Below are 26651 nucleotides of genomic sequence, written 5' to 3'. Positions count from 1 at the left end.
ATCATTTCCAATCCCCCATGCGTTGTTATTATTAATATTGAGAAATATTTCACTTTCTCTGGTCATAGGAGTAACAATATGAATTGGTGCATGAGGCAGAAATAATGCAGTGCGTCCCAAATCCACTCCTGAGTTGTCTTGGCTGTGTGCTTAGAGCACTCTGGAGCAGGTTTTCATCAAGGACCTCTCTGTACTTTGCTCCGTTAATCTTTCCTCTCAATCCTGACTAGTCTCCTAGTCCCTACCACTGAAAACCATCCCCACAGCATGGTGCTGCCACCACCATGCTTCACCTTAGATATGGTGCCAGGTTTCCTCCAGACGTGACGCTTGGCATTCAGGCCAAAGAGTTCAATCTTGGTTTCATCAGACCAGAGAATCTGGTTACTCATGGTCAGAGTCCTTTAGGTACCTTTTGGCAGACTCCAAGTGGGCTGTCATGTGCCTTTTACTAAGGAGTGGCTTCCATCTGGCCACTCTACCATAAAGGCCTGATTGGTGGAGGGCTGCAGAGATGGTTGTCCTTCTGGAAGGTTCTCCCATTTCCACAGAGGAACTCTGGAGCTGTGTCAGAGTGACCATTGGGTTCTTGGTCCACCTCCCTTGTCCCCCGATTCAAATCAAAATCAAATCAAATCAAATCAAATTTTATTTGTCACATACACATGGTTAGCAGATGTTAATGCGAGTGTAGCGAAATGCTTGTGCTTCTAGTTCCGACAATGCAGTGATAACCAACAAGTAATCTAACTAACAATTCCAAAACTACTGTCTTATACACAGTGTAAGGGGATAAAGAACATGTACATAAGGATATATGAATGAGTGATGGTACAGAGCAGCATACAGTAGATGGTATCGAGTACAGTATATACATATGAGATGAGTGTGTAGACAAAGTAAACAAAGTGGCATAGTTAAAGTGGCTAGTGATACATGTGTTACATAAGGATGCAGTCGATGATGTAGAGTACAGTATATACATATGCATATGAGATGAATAATGTAGGGTATAATAATTGCTCAATTTGGCCCGGCGGCCAGCTCTAGGAAGTCTTGGTGGTTCCAAACTTCTTCCATTTAAGAATGATGGAGGCCACTGTGTTCTTGGAGACCTTCGATGATGCAGAAATGTTTTGGTAACCTTCCCCAGAGCTGTGCCTCGACACAATCATGTCTCTGAGCGCTACGGACAATTCCTTCAAACTCATGGCTTGGTTTGTGCTCTGACATGCAATGTCAGCCGTGGGACCTTATATAGACAGGTGTGTGCCTTTCCAAATCATGTCCATTAAATTGTGTTTACCATAGGTAAACAATCAAGTTGTAGAAACATCAAGGATGATCAATGGACACAAGATGCACCTGAGCTCAATTTCAAGTCTCATAGCAAATGGTCTGAATACTTATGTAAATAAGTTGTTTTTTATTTTTTATTAAATGTGCAAACATTTCTAAATGTCTTTATCATTATGGAGGAAACAGGTACAAAAGTATCTACATCCACAGTAAAACAAGTCCTATATCGACGTAACCTGAAAGGCCGCTCATTAAGGAAGAAGCCACTGCTCCAAAACCACCATAAAAAAGCCAGACTACAGTTTGCAACTGCACATGGGGACAAAGATCGTACTTTTTGGAGAAATGTCCTCTGGTTTGATGAAACAAAAATAGAACTGTTTGGCCATAATGACCATTATGTCTGGAGGAAAAAGGGGAATGCTTGCAACCCGAAGAACACCATCCCAACCGTGAAGCACAGGGGTGGCAGCATCATGTTGTGGGGTTCTTTGCTGCAGGAGGGACTGGTGCACTTCAAAAAATAGATGGCATTATGAGGTAGGAAAATTGTGTGGAAAAATTGAAGCAACATCTCAAGACATTAGTCAGGAAATTAAAGTTTGGTCGCAAATGGTTCTTCCAAATGGACAATGACCCCAAGCATACTTCCAAAGTTGTGGCAAAATTGCTTAAGGACAGCAAAGTTAAGGTATTGGGAGTGGCCATCACAAAGCCCTGACCTCAAAAAGTGTGTGCGAGCAAGGCCTACAAACCTGACTCAGTTACACCAGCTCTGTCAGGAGGAATGGGCCAAAATTCAACCAACTTATTGTGGGAAGCTTGTGGAAGGCTACCCAAAACATTTGCCCCAAGTTAAACAATTTCAAGGAAATGCTACCAAATACTAATTGAGTGTATGTAAACTTCTGACCCACTGGGAATGTGATGAAAGAAATAAAAGCTGAAATAAATCACTCTACTATTATTTTGACATTTCACATTCTTAAAATAAAGTGGTGATCCTAACTGACCTAAAACAAGGAATTTTTACTAGGATAAAATGTCAGGAATTGTGAAGTTTAAATGTATTTGGCTAAGGTGTATGCAAACTTCCAACTTCAACTGTACACACACACACACACTCTCCACCGTTCCCCCAAAAACTACAAGCGGAGATATTCAACGGTTGTTCCATCGCTGAGCCCAACTCAAAGGACTTGATGTGCAAATGCGTCTACAGTTGTAGCTGTTTGAGAGGCATGCAAAATTGAGCAAGAATGGGGAGATTTGATTAACCAATGTAAAGTCTTAGCTGATGGAGCTCCGATACACCCCCTTCCCCTAAAAGACACACACTGGTCCCCCTTTGTGATCATTTCCCCAAGCATCTCTGTGCAGTCAGACCTTTGATTATTTTGTGCCACCAGGGGCATAATCATTTTACCCCTCTCTGAATGTCCAAGTTTGAACCCCTCCCCATGTTTTAATGCACCTAGTGTTGCCAGCACTGCCATTACCTGGGTGGGGGCACCCCACTGGAATTCCCACCGGCAAGGTACAAGGTCATCAAGGTTCTCATTAGCAGCTCTGAGAAATTCCTTGTATATTATGCTCACTCATCCAGGGGCTTTGGCCTTGTAAGACCAACCCTGACAGGCAGGCTCAGAATCTTGAGGGGGCAATGCTGCTTTAGTGGGTCTCTGACCGCATTTATCCTTCTGTCTTGGCTGGGTAAAGGCAAATTGCAGTAGGCCTATAAAACAGATAAAGACTACTCAGTGTATGGGTCACTCAGGTGGGTGTCTAGGGTATAGGATTTGGGACGTTCCATCATGATTGGATAACAAATAAATAAACTAGATTTATAATTTATTTTCAAATGTATATCCCATAACTGCACAAAATTGAAATCTCTGTCAACTGCTCGCAGACCAGTGGCGGATTTAGGTGCAGCACTGGGCGCCCGCACAAAATAAATCTAAAACTGCAACATAACGTTAGCTAGCTAGCTACACTATCAGTCTTGCTAACATTAACAGCTGTCCGTGCCCCATTTGAAGTTTCTCCACTCCACGTGAAAATGACCGACGTTCATTCCCACCTCCAATTCGTGAATATGTAGCCTGTGTCATTCTTCCGAGGTAGAACCTAAACGAGCATTTCCGCTCTAGAACAGTGGAACCGGGCTGCCTCACGGTGCCACGTTCAAAGCCGGCTCAAAACAAAAGTGCCGTAATTAAGTATTTGGAGTAATGAGCAGGATTCTGAGTTTTCGCTTTCCTCTTTTGTTCTGTATTGCTCCTCAAGCAAGGGGGAGGCCAATGACAGAGGGCACCATCAGACCAACTCCTTGAATGGCCTCCATATAGTCTAAAACCCTAAGTGTATGTTCCTACACTGTATTTATGCATGGATGATTGTTTTTCAACTAGAAAAGCTCAGAAATAGCTGGAGTGAGTCTTTAAAAACAATATTTTATCAGTAGAAATATAACATTAACCAACTTACCTAACATATCATAAAGCACAATATTAGAAAAAATACCAACAATAAGCCAACTCTCGCAAAGAACACAGTCAAAACAAATGACTTCTTGATCATGAGTTTATTACAGGTTATTTTGACAAATTAAATAAGGCACGTTCACTGCATCTAACATTTTTAAAAATGTAATAAAATACTTTAGTAGGAAAATAATCAACATTGAGATTGGAGTAGACAACTGCTACTGTATAAACCAAAACAGTAACTTTGAAATAAAAAATAAATCTGTAAACTGATGCTAGTCATCTGTGTTCAATGTACTGTATGTGCTGGATAATGATGAGTTCAATAAATGTCAGTTCAAAACTACTGAGATTTCAGAGTGTTGCTGATAAACCCCCCCCCCCCAAAAAAATGGTACTTGTAAAGTGCAAACTCCCCATAGAATTGGTTGGGTCCTATATGGCCTCACTTTGCAGGATTAGGATTAACTGCCATAGATGTGAAATTGAATTATCATTTGAATGCTAAATTAAACACTTGTTTTTGCATTCGATTGTTTTCTACAGGACAAATATCAGAATAGAGTAAAGGTGATGGATAAACAAATTAAATATGGCAATTGTGTTATTATATTCTCAAAAGCAGTATTTAGCGACAGTACTATCCATTTGTGGAGTCAGTGGATTGAGCTACCGTATAAAGATTTGTGCGTATACACTGTTATGGTTCTCTCTCTACCTACAAAGCAACCAAGATAACTATTCTATGTGTTTCGACATTCACTGGGATGCAAGTGTGGCCTCACTATGCATAGTCATTCAAATGCCACACACCAGGGAGGTACATTGTGTTATAGATAGAAAACCATAAATGGACATTTCTAACGTATGTCAATGTATGGTTTTCTAAAGGGAATAACTCAGTAAATAAAATAAAATCCAAACCGCAGGACTGTAATCAAATTAAACTACATTTTTTAAAATAGAGCCCTGATTTTATATGTTCAAATTCAAAAAACGTCCAGATGTAACATAATCATAGATATTCAGATGAGCATTTTTGTCAAGTAGACAAAACATACTGATATGCAATGTCACTATCCACTGTCAGAATGTTCTATCGACCGGCTCTTTTATAAGGGTGAGCAACAAAACTAAAATAAGCTAAAACAGAATTACATTCGCATCAAGTTGAATTAACATGTTTTGCATCCCTTTTTCGTGAAGGCAAGGAGAAAAAGTGCTTAAAATAACAGTCAGGTCAACTAACTAAAAGTAGGCCCCACTCGTCTCTGGTTAACCCACACTGTGCAAGTTCTCCCTTGACTGGAGTCTGCCTTGGCCTCTGCGCCTCAGAGGACCTCTATTTATTCTACCAGTTCTTCTACCAGGTCCTCCATGTCTTTGGGTGGGCTCTCAGTCTCAGGACAGTTCCTCTTAGACTCTACTTCAATGTCTGGTGAGGTGTGGACATTCTTTTCCTCTCCGTTTCGGTCTTCGTCTCCATTGACGTGGCTAGGTGTGTGTGATGGATCCTCGCTGGGGGTTTGTTGTGTATTTGATGAGATGTCAGGTGTGCGTGTACTTGACACGTCGGGTGTGTGCATGTCAGGTGTGCATGTATGCAAGGGTTCACCTGGAGTGTCTGAAGGGTCTTTAGCTATGTTTGTGTCCTCATTTGCCTCGGCCTCTCCTGTGTGTCTCCGGTCCCAATGAGGAGACTGGGGGTGCACTGTGTCCACGGTGTGACTGCGGCTCAGGGCCCTCTCTCTGTCCCTTTGGTCACCAGGCTTGGGGCTTCCTTCTGGGCTGGAGCAGATGCTGAATGGCCCACTGCTCTCCAGGGTCTCCCCTCGCCTCAGTTGCCACCTCTCAGGAGTGGGGGAGTTGATGGAAGGCACACTGGTGTCCCTGGGAAGACCTTTCTTCATTTGCTGAACACTGAAAAAACATCAAACAACATCCACAAGCTCAGAGGAATTGCATCGAAGCATAGCAGTTCCTTAAAATGTACTTGAACTATGACAAAAGTTGTTCTGCATCGGCTTTGTGTACATAGAAAATGTGTTTCTATCTAGGAAACGTTTAACTAAACAAACAAACCGCACATTGTCTCAACTGATCTTTTTGCAAACTGTAGTCAAATTGAGATTAACTTCACTATGAAGGACAGCATACATTTTCCACAAAGTGGCACACAATATTTTCCATGGTACTGACCGGTTTATTGACTGGGCCAGCTTCTGACGTCTCCCACTGACATTAACCTGCTGATGCTTGAGCCGCTGGACAAATGAGTGTGCTGGGATTGGGAGAAAGAAGTAAGAAAGACTGTTCCATATCCACAGCAGCATACCATGGGCATGCATTCTAAATGGTATGATGGTATGGACAGTGGAACATAGTTTGAATTATTGGGTGTTAGAAAACAAGCCCCAATAATCCAAAATATGGCAGTAGTAGATTGGTTCCCAAAAAGACCAAGAGAATTATTAGGTGACAAAGTTGGTGAGAAGACATTTCATTGTGTGTTACTTGCAACATATCGCTGTACCTTCACGCTCTAGCAGGTAGGTGGTCAAGGAAAAACAGTGGCTGGTGTCTATACCGACTCTCTTACCCAGAGCCCCCTTAGGCACAGAGAGCAGTTTGATTGGTTCAGCATTGTGGGAGTCTCCAGATGCCTTCTGAAGAGTCCTCAGGATTTCAGTGTTCTGAAAGTGGAAAAACAAAAAGCCCATTTCATAAAGAACTCATTATTTCCCCCAGCTCCATGGTTGTTGGTTCAGATCTGCTACTGCAAAGAATGACATGTAGACCCATACACAAAACAGTTGGTGAGGTGCTGACGAACAGAAAGTTAGCAAATCTAAGAAAAAGAAAGTTGCACATACTGTACATCTTTGTGCAACTCTGTTTAACAAGGTCACATTGACCCTGATCTAACCCTTCAGTGGCTGTTAGATTCTCACTTTTCCCCTGGTCTCCACAGCACAGTCCAGTGCTGTTCTCTGTCTCTTGTTCCTCATATGGACCAAGGCTCCAGCCTGCAGTAACAGCTCCACCAGGGCCAGGTGGCCCCCTTTCACAGCCTCGTGCAGGGCCGTGTTGCCCTGGATGTTGGACAGGTTCACTGAGGCGTTGCTCTGGAGGAAGACAATATAGAAATGTCTGATCGCACACCGTTCTGCTGCTCACAATAGGCGGCCTTTTTAATGAAGCTTAGGTGGTATGGTTTACAAGGTTTGGACCAACATGGTCTTTGTCAGGTGATTGCCCTGCTATCATTTTTCTACTTTTTGGTCCCTAGCAGCTAGCTATAAAGACCCCACTTAGCTGTTTATTTCTCCAGTGTGATGGTGTTGGCCTGTTTGACCCACTAGGGGGCAGCAGTATCAGTGTTCTGTTCACCTGCAGCAGGATGGTTGCCGTGTCCAGGTGACCTCTGAGGCAGGTGTGAATCAGAGGGGTGTTGCCATAGCGATCCTTCTTATTCAGCTTGGCGTTGAACTCCAGCAGTGATGTCACTACCTGAACATAAAACCAATGAGAGATTGAATCTTTTCCCATCTTCGTCCCAGACAATCTACACCAGATCTGCGTGTTCTTTCAAACACTTCAAACTTCTGGGCGAGTCTGTCTGGAGTCCTAGATGGAAGGGTGCTGGGACTATTCCGCAGTTTCTGATGAGCCAGGTAAGATCAATCAAACGCAGCTAAATTATAGTACTGTGTGCCCACCTGTATGTGGCTGTTCTGGCTAGCCAGGTGCAGTGGCGTGGCACTCTGGCTGTTGCGTGCATTGACGTTGGCCCCGTTGCGGCTGAGCAGGGACACCAGTGCCGTGTGACCATGGAGCGCCGCCACGTGGAGGGGAGTGAAGCCATCCACACTACTGCTGTTCACACCCAGACCACTGGCCTGCAGGCACACAAACTTCTGGAGGCAAACACGCACGCACACACACACACACACAACAATAAAACAGACACAAAGGCACAGACATTAAGTTAGCTGGACAGTTCTGCAGGAACATTACAAAAAAACTCAACAAAATCTCCATTCACCATAGCTTTACTACTACCAGTAAGGCTCTGTGTGAAGACTGCTGTTTGTTTGCGCATTGTACCTCAGAAAGAGGTTTGGTAAGTGTGTTTGTCAGGGTGTGGAGCCTGCAGTGGTGAGGAGACATGAGAGGGTTGTTGTCTGACCTTCTGTGACGGCCCACAGTGTGGACACTGGCACAGTGGGTGGCACAACTTAGTCCAGGAGGGCAGACCTGCTTCCTCCTCCTCTGGCTCCTCGTCCAACCACTCCAACAGGTACCGCACCATCTCTATGTCTCCATCGGCGGCCGCACGCAGCAACTTCTCCACCTGTCAGTCAAACAGAGGCGCAGCCTATTAGACCACCACCAGACAAAAACTTTGTATGAAAGCTCTAAATATTAGCATCCCTCAATAAATAGAAAAATACTGCATCTAATTTCACCTACATTCCCTCCCCATTTCTGTTCCCTAAAATGTTAAGTCCCCTATTTAGGGGGAGTGGTTTGAGTGGTTCTGGACTAGTTCCGACTGATATTTATGTGCACAGTGTGCTCTGTGAAAGGCGCAACATCAATTGCTTTACATTCCCTAAAAGTTCTGGTTGTCTTGATTCAAATGTGCTATTTGCAAGCGCAGCTGTGAGGTTCACAGACATATTTGCATAGGGAGCGACATGACATTTTCTGGCCTATTCAGACAAAGGAACGATTTCCAGTTCCTGTGACCCTCGTAGATGCACATGGAATAGCGCATATGAAAACGGGAGAGTCTAGCAGATGTAACAGATGGAAAAAACAGAAATTAATTTCACAGAATTGAAACAAGACCACTTCCTCTAGGTCAGAGATGCACAAAATCACTGTGCTTAAAGCAGAAGTTGTAACAAGTCTGCACACATTTGAATGGTGTCTGATTCGCTCAGAGGACGTTTGGCGGAAAAAGTTGTCGGTTCTATGAAAAATCACTAATCACTAAAGTCACTAAGTATGATGATATTTATTTTACAGTTATAAAGCTGAAGTCTTATAGTAAGTCGTTTATAATTTGATTGTTACTATATTTAGAAAGCACTTCAGTCATTTTAAGCCCATTGCCCTACTTTTGTTGAATAGGGGGGAAAAAAAGAAAAGAAAAAAAATCGTATGATCTCTCATATTTGTACTATGTTCTTCAGCTTGTGTCATCAAAAGTGAGTACACCTCAGCAATTTATAACCACTTATAGACCTTTCTAAAACTATGCAGCATTACCAGTTATTGGTTACGGCCATCTCATGAAAATAATTACTTTTGGATATGTCTTTTTTGGCAGAAATCTACATTTTGCCCTAACGCTCAAGAATTGAATTAAGAGGATGGTACTCCTCAGACATTTTCAGGGTCAACTCTGCCTAAAACAGGGGTCCTGAGTGCTCTGCTCACCTCTTTGTGGAGGACCCTGTCGCAGTCGGGCCTGGCCTCAGAGCTCTGTGAGGTGGTGCTGGAGACAGAGGAACGGCGGCTGCTGCAGTCAGAGGCCTCGGGAGAGCGGTTAGGGGACTGGCAGGGACAGCAGGGGGAGAGAGAGAGCCCCGTCAATCAGCTGGCCATACCACACCCAGATCGTGATCCGGTTTCCCGATAGAACTTCAACTTACCAGTGTTTTAACGATGCATCGTTACTATAACGTCCGAAGACGTCACATGCTTTTCCCAAAACACCACGTAGACCATGTTAGCTAAGTGCTTAGATGGAGTATGTGTCGATAATGATTGTGCCGCTCTCAGATCAGCTTTCTCCATTCAAATCTCATTCAAATGATTCCACAATTCTGACGACAGATCAGCTCCTAAATAGATATTACATGGCTGCAAATGTTGAGGCGGCTTATTCCAATGCTTACCCCATAATAATGCCCTAAATCACAGATTTGGCACATTATTGCGCTCATTGTTTCACAACATTAAATATATTGAGGCAATTTAAGACAGTACCCTAAAATAAGAAAAATAAAACGTAATTGATTGAACATGAAATTGAGTTCAATATCATTCAAATACATAGGCCAATGTAGCATATACTATATTATTTTAATGCAGTGATCTCAGTTTGTATTTGAAGCAGCTTTGTATCATTCGCTTGTTTGTGGCAATTGCAAAGACATTGGCCACTTTTAAGTTCGTTCTGAAGTTATCTGCGGTTACAGAGAGACAGAAACCTCTTGATTCTAAGTTTAGCAGAGATTTTCTAACGACCCACTGAGCTTGTTCTTCGAGTGGTCTGAGGTAGTGAGTAAACATCTAGCGATTTCAAGTGAAACTCCACCAACGACGGTTTTGGGGAACAGCTCGGCGATTTAACGATGCTCCTACGAAGGTTTTAACAATGAACTTAGCCTTGAGATGCTTTTGGGAAACTGGGCCCAGGCTGCTTCTAGCAGAGCAAGTAAAGAGATTTCTTTGGAATATTTAGGACAATACACCTACAGGATTCTGGTTAATGGTATTTTAACAGCCTGGCTGGTTAGAGCATTTAGTTTAGAATTAAATGCTGTAGTTCCACTATTCTGAGTCAACTCTTCTCCTATGTCATGACATTTGACTTACATCATTGCCACCTCTTCTGTGAGAACTGTTGTGTGTCAACTCCAGCAGCGTCAAAATCTGCAAGACAGACATTGGTACACACACACACACACTTACTTACATATGAGCACATACAGTGCATTGGGAAAGTATTCAGACCCCTTGACTTTACACACATTTTGTTACATTATAGCCTTATTCTAAAATTGATTCAATTGTTTTTCCTCCCCATCAATCTACACACAATACCCCATAATGACAAAGCAAAAAGCTTTTTTTTTTTAACTTAGTAAAAAAATAAAACGGAAATATTACATTTACATAAGTAGTCAGACCCTTGCTGAATCAAAATTAGTTAGAGAAATAAGATGTTTTATTTACTTTCATAATATGCTTATGTGAGATACTTGTCATTAGAATGTCTCTTTTTGGACTATACTGTCAGCGGTTGCATTTTCCTTTCTTCTCTAGGGAAAAGTCACTTGGGCCCAGAGAGGGGAGAGGTCAGGCTTGTCTTCATATGTGAATGTATCTGTTAAAACATGTGAAGGGATGATTAAGGGGGAACCAATTATCTCTTGGCTCCACAATGTCTGTGCACAAGTCACTCCCCTCAGTGAGCTTGTCCAGGGGTGGGTTGTATTTGAGATGAGAGTATCTAAAGTTGACAATTGATATATGCCATTGGATGAGGTAATGTTTTGGTACTATGAAGTATCAAGAACGAGATTAGAACCTCGTCCTAGAGAACAAACTGAACGATAATTTATAGCTAATGCTATCTGGCTATGGGATACTCCTCTCTCAAGTAAAAGGCCCTTTGTGAAGTTTCTGAGATGTGTGGTTCATGTGAGTTGAGGGGTGTATCCTGGCTATAAAAGATACTAGAATTATTTTGTAAGCACTCTCAGAATTCATTTATAGACACTGAATTGATCTGAGAGTCAAAGGGCTATGGTGAAGCTCATATAATTAAGGATTACATTTAAAATATAACTGACTTGTGTGTGGTTTGTAAGCTCTCCTCATTTAGTAATACAGGAAATTACCACGACACCCTTTACTCAGTACTTTGTTGAAGCACATTTGGCAGCGATTACAGCCTCTTGGGTATGACGCTACAAGCTTGGCACACCTATATTTGGGAAGTTTCTCCCATTCTTCTCTGCAGATCCTCTCAAGCTCTGTCAGGTTGGATTGGGCGCGTCGCTGCACAGCTATTGAGATGTTAGATCGTGTCGAAATCCTGGCTCTGGCATTCAGAGACTTGTCCCGAAGCCACTCCTGTGTTGTCTTGACTGTGTGTTTAGGGTCGTTGTCCTGTTGGAAGGTGAACCTTTGCCCCAGTCTGAGGTCTTGAGCAGGTTTTCATCAAGGATCTCTGTACTTTACACCGTTCATCTTTCCCTCGATCCTGACTAGTCTCCCAGTCCCTGGCGCTGAAAAACATGCTTCACCGTAGTGATGGTGCCAGGTTTCCTCCAGACGTGACACTTGACATTCAGACCAACGAGTTATATCTTGGTTTCATCAGACAAAGAACCTTGTTTCTCAGGGTCAGAGTCCTTTAGGTGCCTTTTGGCAAACTCCAAGCGGGCTGTCATTTGCTTCCGTCTGGCCACTGTGGAGTGCTGCAGAGATGGTTTTCCTTCTGTAAATTTATCCCATCTCCACAGAGGAACTCTGGAGCTCTGTCAGAGTGACCATCGAGTTCTTGGTCACCTCCCTGACCAAGGCCCTTCTCCCCCGACTATTCAGCTTTCAACTTTCCGAAACACATACTTAATTTAAAAAGAAAAACAATTTAAAGGGCCCATCTGGGTAGGTGGTAAAATGTTTGCACGTGACTGACTAAGTCGCTTTGGATAAAAGCGTGTGCTAAATAGCATATATTAGGTGGTTTAAGCAGATCAGGGGGTCTCACTCCTCACCTTAGAATTCAAAGCACACTGTAGTGGAGAGTCCTTGGCCTTGTTGTAGATGGTGGTGCTGGCTCCGTTCTCCAGCAGAACCTCAATGATGCCCTCGTAGCCCCAGCGGGCCGCGATGTGCAGGGGGGTGTCCCCCTTGTCGTTCTGGATGTTCAGACGGCACGTGGGCAGGTCGTAGTACACCAGAGCCTTAACACACTGGGACACGGATGGGATAACACAGTCAGACTAAAAGCAATCTCTTATGAACTACCATAGGGCGCGACAGTGTCAGTAGAGGCTGTCGTCATCATTCTCCATATATACCTGTACTCATTTACAGCAGAAAGGACGGGCTCATAGTATTGGCTGGAATGGAATGGCATTGAACGCAAACACATGATTTCAATGCATTTGATACCACTCTATTCACTCCATCCAAGCCATTATTATGAGCCATCCACCCCTCAGCACCCTCGTGTGATACAGATACTTTCATTTCTATCCCATGTCCTGTGACTGGTTGCACTTCCTCAGCTCTATCCCTCAGATTACCAAACACATTGGCACAGTCAAAAGCTGTTGAAATGACAGCTTGTGACTTTAAAAAGACAGATTAACACTGCAGTGGCTCCCCAGACTGACTTACATCTTCATGTCCATACATACAGGCCAGGTGCAGAGGAGTGTTTCCATTGTTGTCCTGGGCATCTGTGTTCGCCTTATAGTGCAAGAGCAGCAGCTGGGTGGGAGAGAGAGAGATAAAAATATGTCAGAGAGATTGAACAGTTTGTGTAACAGAAGTATCCTTTTTGTATACAGTTTCTGTGATAGTGTAGCTCATCTTAGCCTGATTCCAGATCTGTTTAGGAGTAGGTAAGGCAGCACAAAAATATCTGGAACCAGGCTATAACTGTCTCGCTAGAATCCCATCTCACCGTGACTCCCTGGTAGCCCTTCTGACAGGAGAGGTGCAGGGGTGAGAGGGCGTGGTAGTCGGTGGCGTTCACCAGAGCGCCCTTAGACACCAGCAGGTCGATCAACAGGGACTGACCTGCCGTGGCAAAGACAGGCTTTTTACTTTATTTAGACAGTGGGGAATGAGAACGGGAGACAGACTCAAGGGGATGAAAAGTACAGAAAGTGTCGGATCGGGGATTTCGATTCCCCCTGCCTTTAGGGTGTATGTGTAGTCCCAAGGAAGATTTGTGGATCAATAGGCCACCCTCAGGCACTTATTAGCATCACCTACCACAGATAGCAGCGACATGAAGTGGCGTGTATCCTCTATCGTCTCGAGAGAAGGGCGTTACAATGGACGGGTCATTCAGTCTTCTGCGCGAAGCGGACACAGTAATAGAGAAAAGGGAAATGAAACTTCAAGGGGAATTTCAAAAGTAGGAGAATAAATCACGTGTTCGGTTTCTATCCACTGCATTTAATGACAATAACACAGAAAGAGAATATGATTCCACTAGGAGTGAAGAAAAACAGACAAGTGAAGTGTCTGAGACTTACCTGATGGGTGGGGGAAAGGGGATATCTAGTCAGTTGCACATCTGAATGCATTCAATTGAAAAATGTCTTCCGCATTCCTCTGAATCAGAGGTGCGGGGGGGGCTGCCTTAATCGAAGTCCACGTTATCGGCACCCGGGGAGTAGTTGTTGTGGGGGGGTTAACTGCCTTGCTCAAAGGCAGAACGGCAGATATTCCCACCTTGCTGGCTCGGGTATTCGAACAAGCAACCTTTCGGTTACTGTCCCAACACTAATTGCTAGGCTACCTGCCGCCCCGTCATAACAAACCTGTGTGTGGTATTGCGTGCGTGTGCTCACCCAGAGACCCGGAGCTCACAGTGATCACAGGAGCAAAGGGGGTGACACATCTTCACCCCGTCTTCATCGCTTTCGTTTTCACTCAACACACGCTTGACCTCCGCTTCGTTACCGTTGGCTATGTGCTACAGGACACACACACACACACACACACACACACACACAAAACAGCAGTTTAAAAAAAGATAAAAATCATACGGATAATTGATTTTTTTTTTTTTACCCAAAGAAAGTTGGTTAAACAACATTTTCATGTGAACAAATTAAATTGTTTAACAAAGTAAGGTATCCATCTAGCCAATAGACCATGATGCCCAGTCAGTGTTGGGGAAGCTACTCTGAAATCATAGTTTACCAAGCTACCAATAACTGCACACTAGAAGTTAACGCTACACTAAAGCTACCCTTAAGGAACTAAAGCCACTTTGAAAAATGTCACAGACTACAAATTGCAAGAACAGGTCACTCTGGGGTCAGGTGTTATCAGACTGTAATTTAGCCTACTAAACACAAAAACTGTTTCAAGTGAGAATTCGGCAGGTCTGATGCCCTCATATTTTCTTATATTTTTGCAAAAAAAGCTGTGTGTAGTTAACTTTTTTGCCATGTAGTGATGTAGCTATTAACAACAGAAACCACTACCAAGATTAGAAAAGAGTTCAACTACCAACAACCTACTGCAAAATGTTGTAAATGACTAATTTACAACATGTAGTTCACTACTCCCCAACACAGAGTAAAGCTTTCCTCCCCCCTTGGTCATGTTCTCACCTCAAACAGACAGTTGATGGGGGTAGCATCGTTCTGACAGAGCAGGTTTATTTTCTGTGTGAAACGCACCTTGTCGTTCAGTTCCCCTGAGCCCTGCAAACAACCGACACAGTCACTTACTCTGCACACAGGACTTTTTTCCTCACTCATTTCGGTCAAGTTCGCTCACTACTGTGGCCTGTTATGACAGGTATTGCAGTGATGAAGTGGTGTGTCTAAGTCAACAGCGCTTGTATAGGATATCAGATACAACATTGTTATATGTGCTGGTGGTGTATAAAGCCATTTTGACAACATTGAGCCAAGTCAAGCTAGCCAGGGTCCAGGTACACTGAGTGAACAAAAACATTAAGAACACCTGCTCTTTCCATGACAGACCGGCCAGGTGAATCCAGGTGAAAGCTATGATCCCTTATTGATGTCGCTTGTTAAATCCACTTCAAAATCAGTGTATATGAAGGGGAGCAGACAGGTTAAAGAAGGATTTTTAAGCCTTGAGACAATTGAGACATGGATTGTGTATGTGTGCCATTTAGAGGGTGGATTGGCAAGACAAAATATTTAAGTGCCTTTGAACAGGCGCACCAGTTTGCGTCAAGAACTGCAACGCTGCTGGGTTTCACACTCAGTTTCCTGTGTGTATCAAGAACGGTTCACCACTCAAATGACATCCAGCCAACTTGACAACTGTGGGAAGAGTCTATGCCCCGACCAATTGAGGCTCTTCTGAGGGCAAAAAAGGAGGGTGCAATCAATATTAAAAGTTTTGTACACTCAGTGTAGTGTAACGTAAGGAAGGAGCCACCCTGTGTGAGTGCTACTGTACTTTGTTGTGCTCACCATTTGTCTCTGGCTCAGGAAGTTGACCTAGCTGATTACTGTGAGTTCTTACTGTGCGAGTACTACTGTACTGTAATGTACTGTCACCTTTCGTTCCTGGCTCAGGTTGAGGTTGCCCTGGCTGATGAACTCGACGGCAGCCTCGAACGACGTCAGCCAGTAGCTCAACTCGTCCTTGGTAGAGCTACAGAAATGGAAGTTCTTGATGTAGCTCAGGTTGGCCATCCTGGAAGAGTATTAGTTAAACACAACACTGGCTTTTAATACATTATTTACTAGTTAATGAATCAATCAATGACTCTTTAATTACTAGGTCACTTTAGTAATTCATTCATTCATTCAACTAGTTTACTTGAAGTAAATCAAGTCATTCCATAGTCAGTGGTATTAGTAGGTTGAAGGTTTTCTGCTGAACATCTTCCTCACCAATTGGGGATCTCCGTCTTCACAAGTAAGTACAGAATGACAGAGAGAAGATCGTCTGCACATACGGCCTCTATGCTCACTGCATGTGAAGGAAAAAATGGAAATGAAAGGAAGAATTCAATTACGGTGGTTCCTTCAGTAACTGTAACCTGTTAATGTGACTGAGGTTTATGGCAGGGGGCACACAGTAGACTAGAGAGATAAGGCTCTTTAAAATGAATACATCAAAACCGCTTCATCCTACAAACACATGAGTGTTGCTTTACAGAGTTGCTTTACCTGTGAAATGCCCACACAGTCTGTCTAACCTCTGAGACAGACACTCTGCCTCTTTCCTTGTCGTTTAGGCTTTAAATTGGTAAATTGGCTGTTTGGCCAACAGAAATTACGAGTGGATCACACCACGCCACAGAGACAGGGTAAGGGTTGTTATGTGGCCAACAAGGTTTTATTTCCAAAACAAACTGGACAAACACATTAGGCCCTAAGAGTCAGGACATTGTTATGCGTAAGTACAGAGTTAATTATATTACCAGGCAGGGAGTGAACAGAAATTGAGGAATGGAGGACATTATGTGGGACTGTGCAGAGTTCAGTCAACTTTCCTACACACCCTGACCTGGGCGGTTACAATGACCAGCCTTGTAAGCTACTTCTAGTAACTTATGTGATGTGGTAAAGAAGTCAGTGGAACACAGACCATAGGGGGAGGGGGGGTGGATTGGCACACAATCAACAAATCTGATCTAACAAAGTGGCAATCCATAATGATTTATGTATTGTAACAGGCCCTCAATGCGGTTACTATAGTCTGATTTGGATATAATTGGCTGTTTCGATGCATAACATTTCGAAGTAGCCGCTTTTCAGGCTTCGAAAAAGTGACTCCTAAATGCTCTTATAAGCCGGTAAGCTGGTAGCATATTATAAGCTGGTAGCATAGCTAGCGTGGAGAAATGGGCGGTGGTAGACAGTCGCTTTTAACTGGAATGCAGTTGGTGACAATAACATGAAATTGTATTGGGGTTGACATCCATACGAGCATTATACTCAAGATTTTTACCTCAACACAGTGTGAAATATACATATAAACAATAGCCTAAATGTAGGCTAATTTTGCTGAGGTGCAATGAGGAGATTCGGGATCTTTCTCCCACACGTTTCCATGGCATTTCCACTGTTTTGGTTTTTTAAACCTTTATTTAACTAGGCAAGTGAGTTAAGAACAAATTCTTATTTACAATGACGGCCCACCGGGGAACGTGACTGGCCCAACGCCCTAACCACTAGGCTACCTGCTGCCCCATGGTTGAGTTTCTTTGATCTCTTTACCGCATCTATAGTACCATAACAAACAGTCCAGAATCCATTTTAAGGCACATTTACCTTCCAGTCTCAACAGTGCTGTTTGTGACACAACAACACTGTGTAAACCTCTGCCGATGTGACATAAAATGCAGACAAGAGAGACAAGAGACAGACAGATGGTATACCTGAGCTGCTGGGGGACTGCATGATGGCGAGTCCCACCTTTCTGAGGCAGAGCAGCTTGTGTAGAGGAGAGGTGCAGTGGTTCAACTGGCTCAGCTCTCTCTTGGCCCGGGGTATATTTATACTGTATTTGGTAATAGGGAAATACAACTGGGTATTGATACTATAGTAGGATTCAGGGACACACTACAGGTTATAGTAGTGAATGGCTAGGTGATATTGATACTGATGAGACAGGCAAACATACTCCTATAGTCTATAGACACAACGGAACAGGGTCTCATATCAGACCTATTCAATATGATGATCAGTTTGTATTAGAAGTGGTATATGAGCGATATGGTGGTGTGGCCCCTTGTTTGTGTTGTATGCATGTATAATGCGATGACTGTATATGGTTACTTTGGACTGTCAGCATAAAGGCGACCAACCTAAATTCAGATTTGACCCCCACGTCTTTCTGCTGCAGGTCCTGCAGACCTCTGGTGGTTTTGTTGAAGGCAGAATCCTGTTGAAACAGTGATAGTTAACATGAACATTAACCTTTACCGCATGGTGATTCTGAGGCTATAAAAAGACTAACAGTAATATCAAATACTGTACAGACCTGGCTGGCTTCAAGAGTTCCCACAAAGTTAAAGATTAAATCATGGATACCATGATGTATATACATCTGAAAGATAAAACAGAAAATATGTATACCGACAACATTTCATAAAAACACATTAAGCATTATAGCGTCACACAACTACTCCGTAGGGCAGTTTTCAAATGTTCAATACAACACAATAGACGGAAATCTCTCTTACTTCCACCGCTTGTTTAAGGAGAGTCATCTGGAGCTCCTGTTTGGCCAGCACTTTCTGAAAAACAGGAGGTATAACCAATCTGGTTCAGATCTCAGGAAAGACAACTGGGTCGTGGTCCAGTAGGCACATAGAAATAGAAAACCTGAACTTGTCCAATAAGAAACATTTAAAAAACATTGCTAGTGTGACCTACTGAACTGAACATGACTTGAGATATGTAGATAATCAGGCAGTGTTGCAGACTTAGCAACTTTGTCACTAGATTTAGCGAGTTTTCAGACCCTCCAGCTACTTTTATTGGTTAAAGCGTATAGCAACACGTTTAGCTACTACTCAAGGCTACCCCAGCAACTTTTGGTTGATTTAGTGACTTCCCTATTTGTGTGAGTGTGTGCCCACTTGGCTGAGCCTAGCTGTGCTGCTCTGAGCACTGCTACCTCTATCAATTGCTGCTGCACGTGTGCACCTTCCCCCACCTCTCTCGCATCTCTCTCCACTCTAGCCTCTCGACTCCTTCTCTGCTGCTGCAGCGAGAGAAATTAATTTATTAAATTGTTCCTTATTGTTAAATGATAGAACTCTCTAGCATAAATAATATTTTTTTGTAATGCAAAAAAAGAAGCATTCTAAATAAGTTAGCTACCATACATTTAAACAAAACACTTTTTTTTTAAAATACAAATTAATTTATTCCTTTTTGTTCTCCTTCAAACATTCTATTAATGCTTTGGAGAATTTTCCATTGCATGAGAGACTGAGGGACAGCATAAGTATGTTATTTTTTATGTGCAAAATAACATTATGACATCGCTATTACTTCATAACCTCATCTAATGACTTTTAGCGACAAATGGAGCAACCAACAGCTACCTTGCTTGAAAAATAGCTGGCAACCCGACAATCTAACAGTCATGTTCCTACAGTACTTACCAGGCTTGAGTCTCTCAACAGGCACTGAAGACATTTAGTATAAAGGGCATTCACTGAGTCCTGAGGGGAGAGGACAGTCACAGGTTAGAGCAGTGGTCACAGCAGAATAAATATTATACATCTATCGCATAGAGTCCGGTCCAAAATTATTGGCACCATTGATAAAGCTGAGCAAACAGAATTTTTTTTACTATACAAATACTGAGCTATATTGTATGCTCCCATTTTTGTTTTACATGTAATTATTCTAACACAATTGGTCAGAGATTTTGTTTAAGAAGTAGTAAAAAAATTAAAATAGGAGTCTAAATTATTGACACCCTTGTTTTCAATATTTTACCTTGCGAGGATAACACCACTGAGCCTTTATCTAAAATGTTTAATGTCTTCACTGTCATTTGCAACCTCTCCTTGTGCGAGTTTGTAATACCAACATGCTTTAAGCAGACCACCATAGTACCTGTGCCCAAGAACACTAAGGTAACCTGCCTAAATTACTACCGACCCGTAGCACTCACGTCTGTAGCCATAATGTGCTTTGAAAGGCTGGTCATGGCTCACATCAACACCATCATCCCAGAAACCCTTGGCCAATGCTATTCATTGACTACAGCTCAGCGTTCAACACCATAGTACCCTCAAAGCTCATCAATAAGCTAAGGACCCTGGGGCAATATACCTCCCTCTGCAACTGGATCCTGGACTTCCTGACGGGCCGCCCCCAGGTGGTAAGGGTAGGAACCAACACACCCGCCATGCTGATCCTCAACACAGGGGCCCCTCAGGGGTGCGTGCTCAGCCCCCTCCTGTACTCCCTGTTCACTCATGACTGCACGGCCAGGCACAACTAACACCATCATTAAATTTACCGATGACACAACAGTGGTATGCCTGATCACAGACAACAACGAGACAGCCTATAGGGAGGAGCTCAGAGACCTGGCTGTATGGTGCCAGGACAACAACCTCTCCCTCAACGTGATCAAGACAAAGAGGGTGATTGTGGACTACAGGAAACAGAGGCCCGAGCACACCCCCATTCTCATTGATGGGGCTGCAGTGGAGCAGGTTGAAAGCTTCAAGTTCCTTGGTGTCCACATCACCAACAAACTAACATGGTCCAGGCACACCATGACAGTTGTGAAGCGGGCACGACAAAACCTATTCCCTAAGAATTGTCAAAGACTCCAGCCACCCTAGTCATAGACTGTTCTCTCTGCTACCACACGGCAAGCGGGAACCGGAGCGCCAAGTCTAGGTCCAAGAGGCTTCTAAACAGCTTCTACCCCCAAGCCATAAGACTCCTGAACATCTAGTCAAATGGCTACCCAGACTATTCACATTGCCACCTCCACACCACTGCCACTCTCAGTTGTCATCTATGCATAGTCACTTTAAATAACTCTACCTACATGTACATACCACCTCAACTAACCGGTGCCCCCGCACATTGATGCTGTACTGGCACCCCTCTGTATATAGTCTATTTTTTACTGCTGCTCTTTAATTACTTGTTACTTCTATCTCTTGTTCGTATTTTTTGAAACTGCACTTTTGGTTAGGGGCTCGTAAGTAAGCATTTCACTGTTAAGGTCTACACCGGTTGTACTCCGCGCATGTGACTAATATAATTTGATTTGAGAACACATTGGGAGTAATCTTAGACCCTTCCTTTATATAGAATTGTTCCAGATTGTTGATATCCTTCATCTGCACTTATGGACTGTCTTCAATTCAAACCACAGATTTTCAATGCGGTTCAAGTCCTGAGACTTTGCTATCTGTTGCAAAATGTTGATTTTTGTGTTCAAACCATTTATTTGTGGATTTTGATTTGTGCTTGCGGTTATTGTCTTGCTGGAAGATCCACTTGCGGCCAAATTTTAGCCTCCTTGCAGAAGCAACCATGTTTTGGGCTAAAATGTCCTGGTACTGGGTAAAGTTCTACTATAAAGTTCCAAAGGGCTACAGGACCAGTGGAAGGGAAATAGCCCCAGAACATCAAAGATCCACCACCTTTATAGGGTTCTTTTCTGTATACGTATATTTTTTCCCGATGCAAAACACTACTGGTGTGCGTGGACTAAGAGCTCTACTTTCATATCATCCAACAAATGTAAACGCCTGGAGTTTGCTTAAATGGTATTGGCACTTGGATTGGAACCGGTGCTATGGTCAGATGACATGAAAATAGAGCTCTTTGGCCAAGCACACCAGTGGTGGGTTTTGCATCCTGGGGCCCTTGTTAAGGTCAACAGCAGCATGAACTTTACCCAGTAAATCATTTCCCAATTTTTGGAGCATACAATTGAGCTCGGTTTTTGCACTTATTTTACACAGTATTTTTTGCTCAGCTTTCTCAAGGATTCCAATAACTTTGGTTCGGACTATGCTACTCTGTCTTATACAGTACAATGTGTATTAATAGTATAGTATCTATCACATTAGAAATGAGTGCACTAGCTATGTATTTCAGTATACATAGTGTACAAAACTTTAGGAACACTTCCCTAATTTTGAGTTACACCACCTTTTCCCTCTCAATTCGTCGGGTATGGATACTATAAGGTGTCGAAAGCGTTCCACAGGGGTGCTGGCCCATACTGACTCAAATGCTTCCCATAGTTGTTGTGTCAAGTTGGCTGGATGTCTTGTGTGTGGTGGACCATTCTTGATACACACGAGAAACTGTTAAGCGTGTAAACCCCAGCAGCGTTGCAGTTCTTGACACGAACGGGCGCGCCTGACACCTACTACAATAGCCCATTCAAAGGCACTTCAATATTTCGTCTCACCCATTCCCCCTCTGAATGGCACACATCCACAATCAATGTCTCAAGGCTTAAAAATCATTCTAGAATCATTCTCCTCCCCTTCATATACAATGCTTGGAGTGGATTTAACAGGTCACATCAGCAAGAGATGATAGCTATCACCTGGTCAGTCTATGTCATGGAAAAAGCAGGCGTTCCTTATGTTTTGTACACTCAGTGTAGGTTATCATGCGTGGAAATGGTTTTACTCGACCCTTGTGAAATTGCTAGCTAGCTAGCAGTGAGCTAGTAGTGTCCATCAGGATTAGGCACGGTGCTTACGATGTGGTGTCGCAGTCCCTTCCTTTCCTGCTCTTTAAAGGAATGGCAGAAGCTGCTTATGAACTTGTCCAGTTTCTCCGCATGGCGGCCCAGAAACTCCCGGACATCCTCCACATTCTTCAGACAGTACAGGCCTGGGCTGGGGGTCACCTCCACTGAGAGAGGGAGACAAGAAAGGCGAGAGTGAGATGGTGGCTGTAGGCTGTTTGTATCTGGTTCAACATCAACTAAAATCGTACACCCACTTAAATAGACTTTCACAGCTTCTGGAGGAGAGCGGTACCTGGGCTTTGGTCTGTGTCGATGGGCCTGGCAATACAGAGGATGCTGTAGCTCTGCTCCTTCTCATTGTAAAAAGTCTCCTCAAACAGGATGGGCACATTGGCAGGGGCCTGGAACCCTGCGCCCAGTCTGACCTGGCTGTCCTGGATGGTCAGTTCCTATCAGAGAGGAAGAGGAGGAGCAGACCCCAATATCCTCCGTTATAGCAGAGTAGAATCAACCAAAGATATACAGTTAGGCCAGAGAATATGAAATAGTCTGATGTTTTGGTGTAGTAAACCAATGAGTCAACACATATTTTACCATGTTAAAATAGAGGAATAGAGGACAATAGTACACTAGTATACAATTTCTCAGTTTAACAACTGTAGAATCAAGAGATGGCTAATACTTTTTTAAATTTTACCTTTAACTAGGCAAGTCAGTTAAGAACAAATTCTTATTTACAATGACGGCCTACCCCGGCCGACACTGGGCCAATTGTGTGCCGCCCTATGGTACTCCCAATCACGGCCGGGTGTGATAGTCTGGATCGATACTGTGGCATTTCCATATGCCGTGGTACTGGTCTGATGGAACTTACCTTCCCATCTACAGTCTGATATCCCTCTCCAGAGGGCTGTAAAACGTAGGTTTCAAACTGGGCTGCTGTGTACGCCCCAAGGGTTAGACTTCCACGGCACGGCACCAAAACCTGGGGGCACAGTAATATGACCATCATCAAGGTTTTAAATAAAATTTAAAAACATGTTTCTCGTGACTAAGAATGGATTTATCAATGGTTTCATTGGTAAAATTTCTACAATAAAAAGCATCTGATCTTACTGTGACATTGCTACTTAGCCCCAGGAAGTAGCCTTGATTTCTTTATGATATGGCCTACTGCCCAGTGCCCACATGCAATCCAATACCCATGACCGTAGTGTCAGCACAAACTCTTTGCTTCCCTTTTAAAGCATTTAATACCAGAGGGAAAAAAATCTGACATGATTCAAACACTGTAAATGGAGAAATATACACATTCATCTAACGGTTTCATGTTGTATTTGTTGCAATTTAAATCAACTCAAAGTTCTCTCAAAGTCACAGTATTTTGTCGATGTAGCCTAGTTAACAGGCCTATGCTTGTTGGCGAACTGGTAAAATATGATTAGATTATTACAGACTAGTGAAAATTGCATTAGTTTTAACTTATGTTTGACTGAAAGATGCAGCTTGGTCATTTTCTCTCCCCTTGCACCTGGCTATTGGGAGAATTTGGGAAGTTTATGCCTGTTTTTACTAAGCTTATGCATAGGTCTATATTAGCCCAAGCCCCCCAAAAAAACAGAATTAAAATAATGATTGTGGCGTTATACAATACATAGCCTACCTTATATTACGCATGGCAGAAAAACATTGTCTTTTGGTATATAATTAGTCTGGCCTATACTCCCAAATTAAATTAATTCTAGTAATCACCTTTGAGTGTGTACCATCTTATTATGCATACTGGATGGACTGGTTACCTTATGCTACGCTCAAAACGTTCCATTCATGAGTCTGGGAAAGAACGTATAGGCCTAGGCCAGTGGTCACCAACCCGTCGATTACAATCAATTGGTTGATCTCCAAGGCATTCCTAGTCAATCACCAAACATCTCTGTAAAAATAATAATTATAAAGCCTTGCACTCCAATTATCTTTATTAGTTTTGTTCTATTGGGGATAGATGCACTTGATTCAGCAGCCATAGTGCCAGGAAGGCACTTATTTTTTCACAAAAAAAATATACATATTTTCCCCTAACCCTACCACCCCTCCCATAATTGGAGTAAACTAATCAACAACAACGGTTAGGCTTCAGCTTCCTTACTGGCATGACTCCAAGGCCTCCGATCAGCTTGGCAAATAGCCAGACCCCCCGCTCTCCCACGTAAATCTTATGCAGCCGAGAACCCAAAAACCCTGAATGTCAAAAGTGAATATTGGAACAATATTTCTAAGATAGGAATGGTCAGTGGGGATCTAAAGAATAATAATGTCAAATTGTTTTTCATTTTGTGATGTCATTAAAAACAGTATAACACAAATACTGTAACTTGACATACAGTGTGAAAGCTTCACATTTACATCCTTTACATTGTGTAGGAAATATGAAGAACAATTACATTTTTTTTGTTAAGATAGAAAACTGAAATCCCATTCCTAACGAGAACATAGTTAATGTGCAAAGGACATGAAAACTAAGCCACACACCGAATGATGTCAGAAGAGCGTGTCAGTGTGATGGAACCGCACTTTTCGGCTAGATTGCTTAAAAGGACTCGCTAAGAATTAACATGCAGACCAGCAAATGTGAAGAGTGAGCTAAAAGATGTGAGAGCGTGGTCCACACGTTGAAATGGTTAGAAACTGGAAACTCCACACAAGGTGAAGATAAAGACTAGACCTTAGCATTGCCAGTCTGCAGCTGGGCATGTAAAGGTGGTCCTAGAACTTTGACTAAAGACACAAGGTGGGAAGGGAAAACAATCCCATCTCAGACAACCATTGGTGCATCTGAAGATCTGTTCTATTTGAACACAAGACCGCTATGAAGAAGGACATTGTGACCTCGGGTGTAAGGCTCTGGTTGTCCACTAATCGAGCCATTCCCCATACAAAGATTGATTGGTTTCAGAGACGACAAACAAAGCCATCTACACATAAATACATTGCATTTCTTACACACAAGTTGCCACCCGTTTGGGTAAGGTATATGGCTGTGAGCGTTGTTTCCAAATGTACGATAAATGTCCCTTTTCCCCCCCCTCTCTATTTTCCACACCTCCTCTTCCATATGTGCAACAACCCATCATATATTGTCAGTCCACTAGAGAGGACACGTACATTAGAGTGTCTAGTTTGAGAAACAGACACCTCATAAGTCCTCAACTGGCAGCTTCATTAAATAGTCCCCGTACAACACTAGTCTCAATGTCAACAGTGAAGAGGCGACTCCAGGACACTGGCCATCTAGACAGAGTTGCAAAGAAAAAGCCTCATCTCAGAATGGCCAACAAAAAGAAGATTGAGATGGTCAAAACACAGACACTGGACAGGGGAACTCTGCCTAGAAGGCCAGCATCCCAGAGTTGCCTCTTCACTGTTGAGACTGGTGTTTTGTGGGTACTATTTAATGTTCTGTTATAATCTCCACCTGGCATTGCCAGAAGAGGACTGGCCACCCCTCATAGCCTGGTTTCGCTCTAGGTTGTGTCCTTTCTAGGGAGTTTTTCCTAGCCACCGTGCTTCTACACCTGCATTGCTTGCTGTTTGGGGTTTTAGGCTGAGTTTCTGTACAGCACTTTGAGATATCAGCTGATGTATTTATATAGCCCTTCTTACATTTGATTTGATTCTATTCTGGTTAGAGACAGTTTGCGCTGTTCTGTGAAGGGAGTAGTACACTGCGTTGTACAAGATCTTCAGTTTCTTGGAAATTTCTCGCATGGAATAGACTTCATTTCTCAGAACAAGAATAGACTGACGAGTTTCAGAAGAAAGTTATTTGTTTCTGGCCATTTTGAGCCTGTAATCAAACCCACAAATGCTGATGCTCCAGATAGTCTAAAAGCCAGTTTTATTGCTTCTTTAAAATCAGAACAGTTCTTAGCTGTGCTAACATATTTGTAAAAGAGTTTAATGGTCAATTAGCCAATTCATGTTTATCATTTTAAAAGGCTAACACAACACGCCATTGGAACACAGGAGTGATGGTTGCTGATACACCTATGTAGACACTCCATAAAAACAAAAAAAGCAATTTCTAGCTAGAATAGTCATTTACAAAATGAACACTATTTTTCAATCATTTTTTTTGTTATTTTAATGGACAGCCCTTAGTGGTCTAAGGGATGT

The 26651-nt window shown here is 42.9% G+C and overlaps 1 protein-coding gene across 3 annotated transcripts in view; it reads right to left on the bottom strand.

Annotated features, from left to right (window-relative positions):
• Positions 1-3871: 3871 nt before the first annotated feature.
• The window catches only part of LOC124003756 (ankyrin repeat domain-containing protein 27-like), a 35000-nt gene continuing 12220 nt past the window's right edge, over positions 3872-26651 (bottom strand). Inside the window, exons 3-27 of one of the 3 annotated variants that reach the window (XM_046312321.1) lie at positions 23353-23463; positions 22771-22927; positions 22488-22642; positions 19393-19452; positions 18463-18516; positions 18261-18326; positions 18085-18161; positions 17656-17777; positions 16163-16241; positions 15824-15962; positions 14897-14989; positions 14126-14250; positions 13542-13624; positions 13228-13343; positions 12939-13031; positions 12311-12508; positions 10401-10457; positions 9237-9353; positions 7978-8142; positions 7508-7702; positions 7179-7298; positions 6740-6913; positions 6322-6481; positions 5988-6069; positions 3872-5708 (exon numbers count right to left, since the gene is read on the bottom strand). In XM_046312321.1, the coding sequence (XP_046168277.1) occupies positions 5135-5708; positions 5988-6069; positions 6322-6481; positions 6740-6913; positions 7179-7298; positions 7508-7702; positions 7978-8142; positions 9237-9353; positions 10401-10457; positions 12311-12508; positions 12939-13031; positions 13228-13343; positions 13542-13624; positions 14126-14250; positions 14897-14989; positions 15824-15962; positions 16163-16241; positions 17656-17777; positions 18085-18161; positions 18261-18326; positions 18463-18516; positions 19393-19452; positions 22488-22642; positions 22771-22927; positions 23353-23463 (3372 nt within the window). In that variant the 3' untranslated portion in view covers positions 3872-5134. Of the gene's footprint in view, positions 5709-5987; positions 6070-6321; positions 6482-6739; positions 6914-7178; positions 7299-7507; positions 7706-7977; positions 8143-9236; positions 9354-10400; positions 10458-12310; positions 12509-12938; positions 13032-13227; positions 13344-13541; positions 13625-14125; positions 14251-14896; positions 14990-15823; positions 15963-16162; positions 16242-17655; positions 17778-18084; positions 18162-18260; positions 18327-18462; positions 18517-19392; positions 19453-22487; positions 22643-22770; positions 22928-23352; positions 23464-26651 lie in introns of all 3 variants that reach the window. The other 2 variants (XM_046312312.1, XM_046312330.1) reach the window with 2 other exon arrangements.

This window comes from Oncorhynchus gorbuscha, linkage group LG02 (assembly GCF_021184085.1).
Source record: "Oncorhynchus gorbuscha isolate QuinsamMale2020 ecotype Even-year linkage group LG02, OgorEven_v1.0, whole genome shotgun sequence".
NCBI lineage: Eukaryota > Metazoa > Chordata > Actinopteri > Salmoniformes > Salmonidae > Oncorhynchus > Oncorhynchus gorbuscha.
The sequence above is the reverse complement of the archived record's forward strand: the minus strand, read 5'-3'. Positions and strand labels throughout refer to the sequence as shown.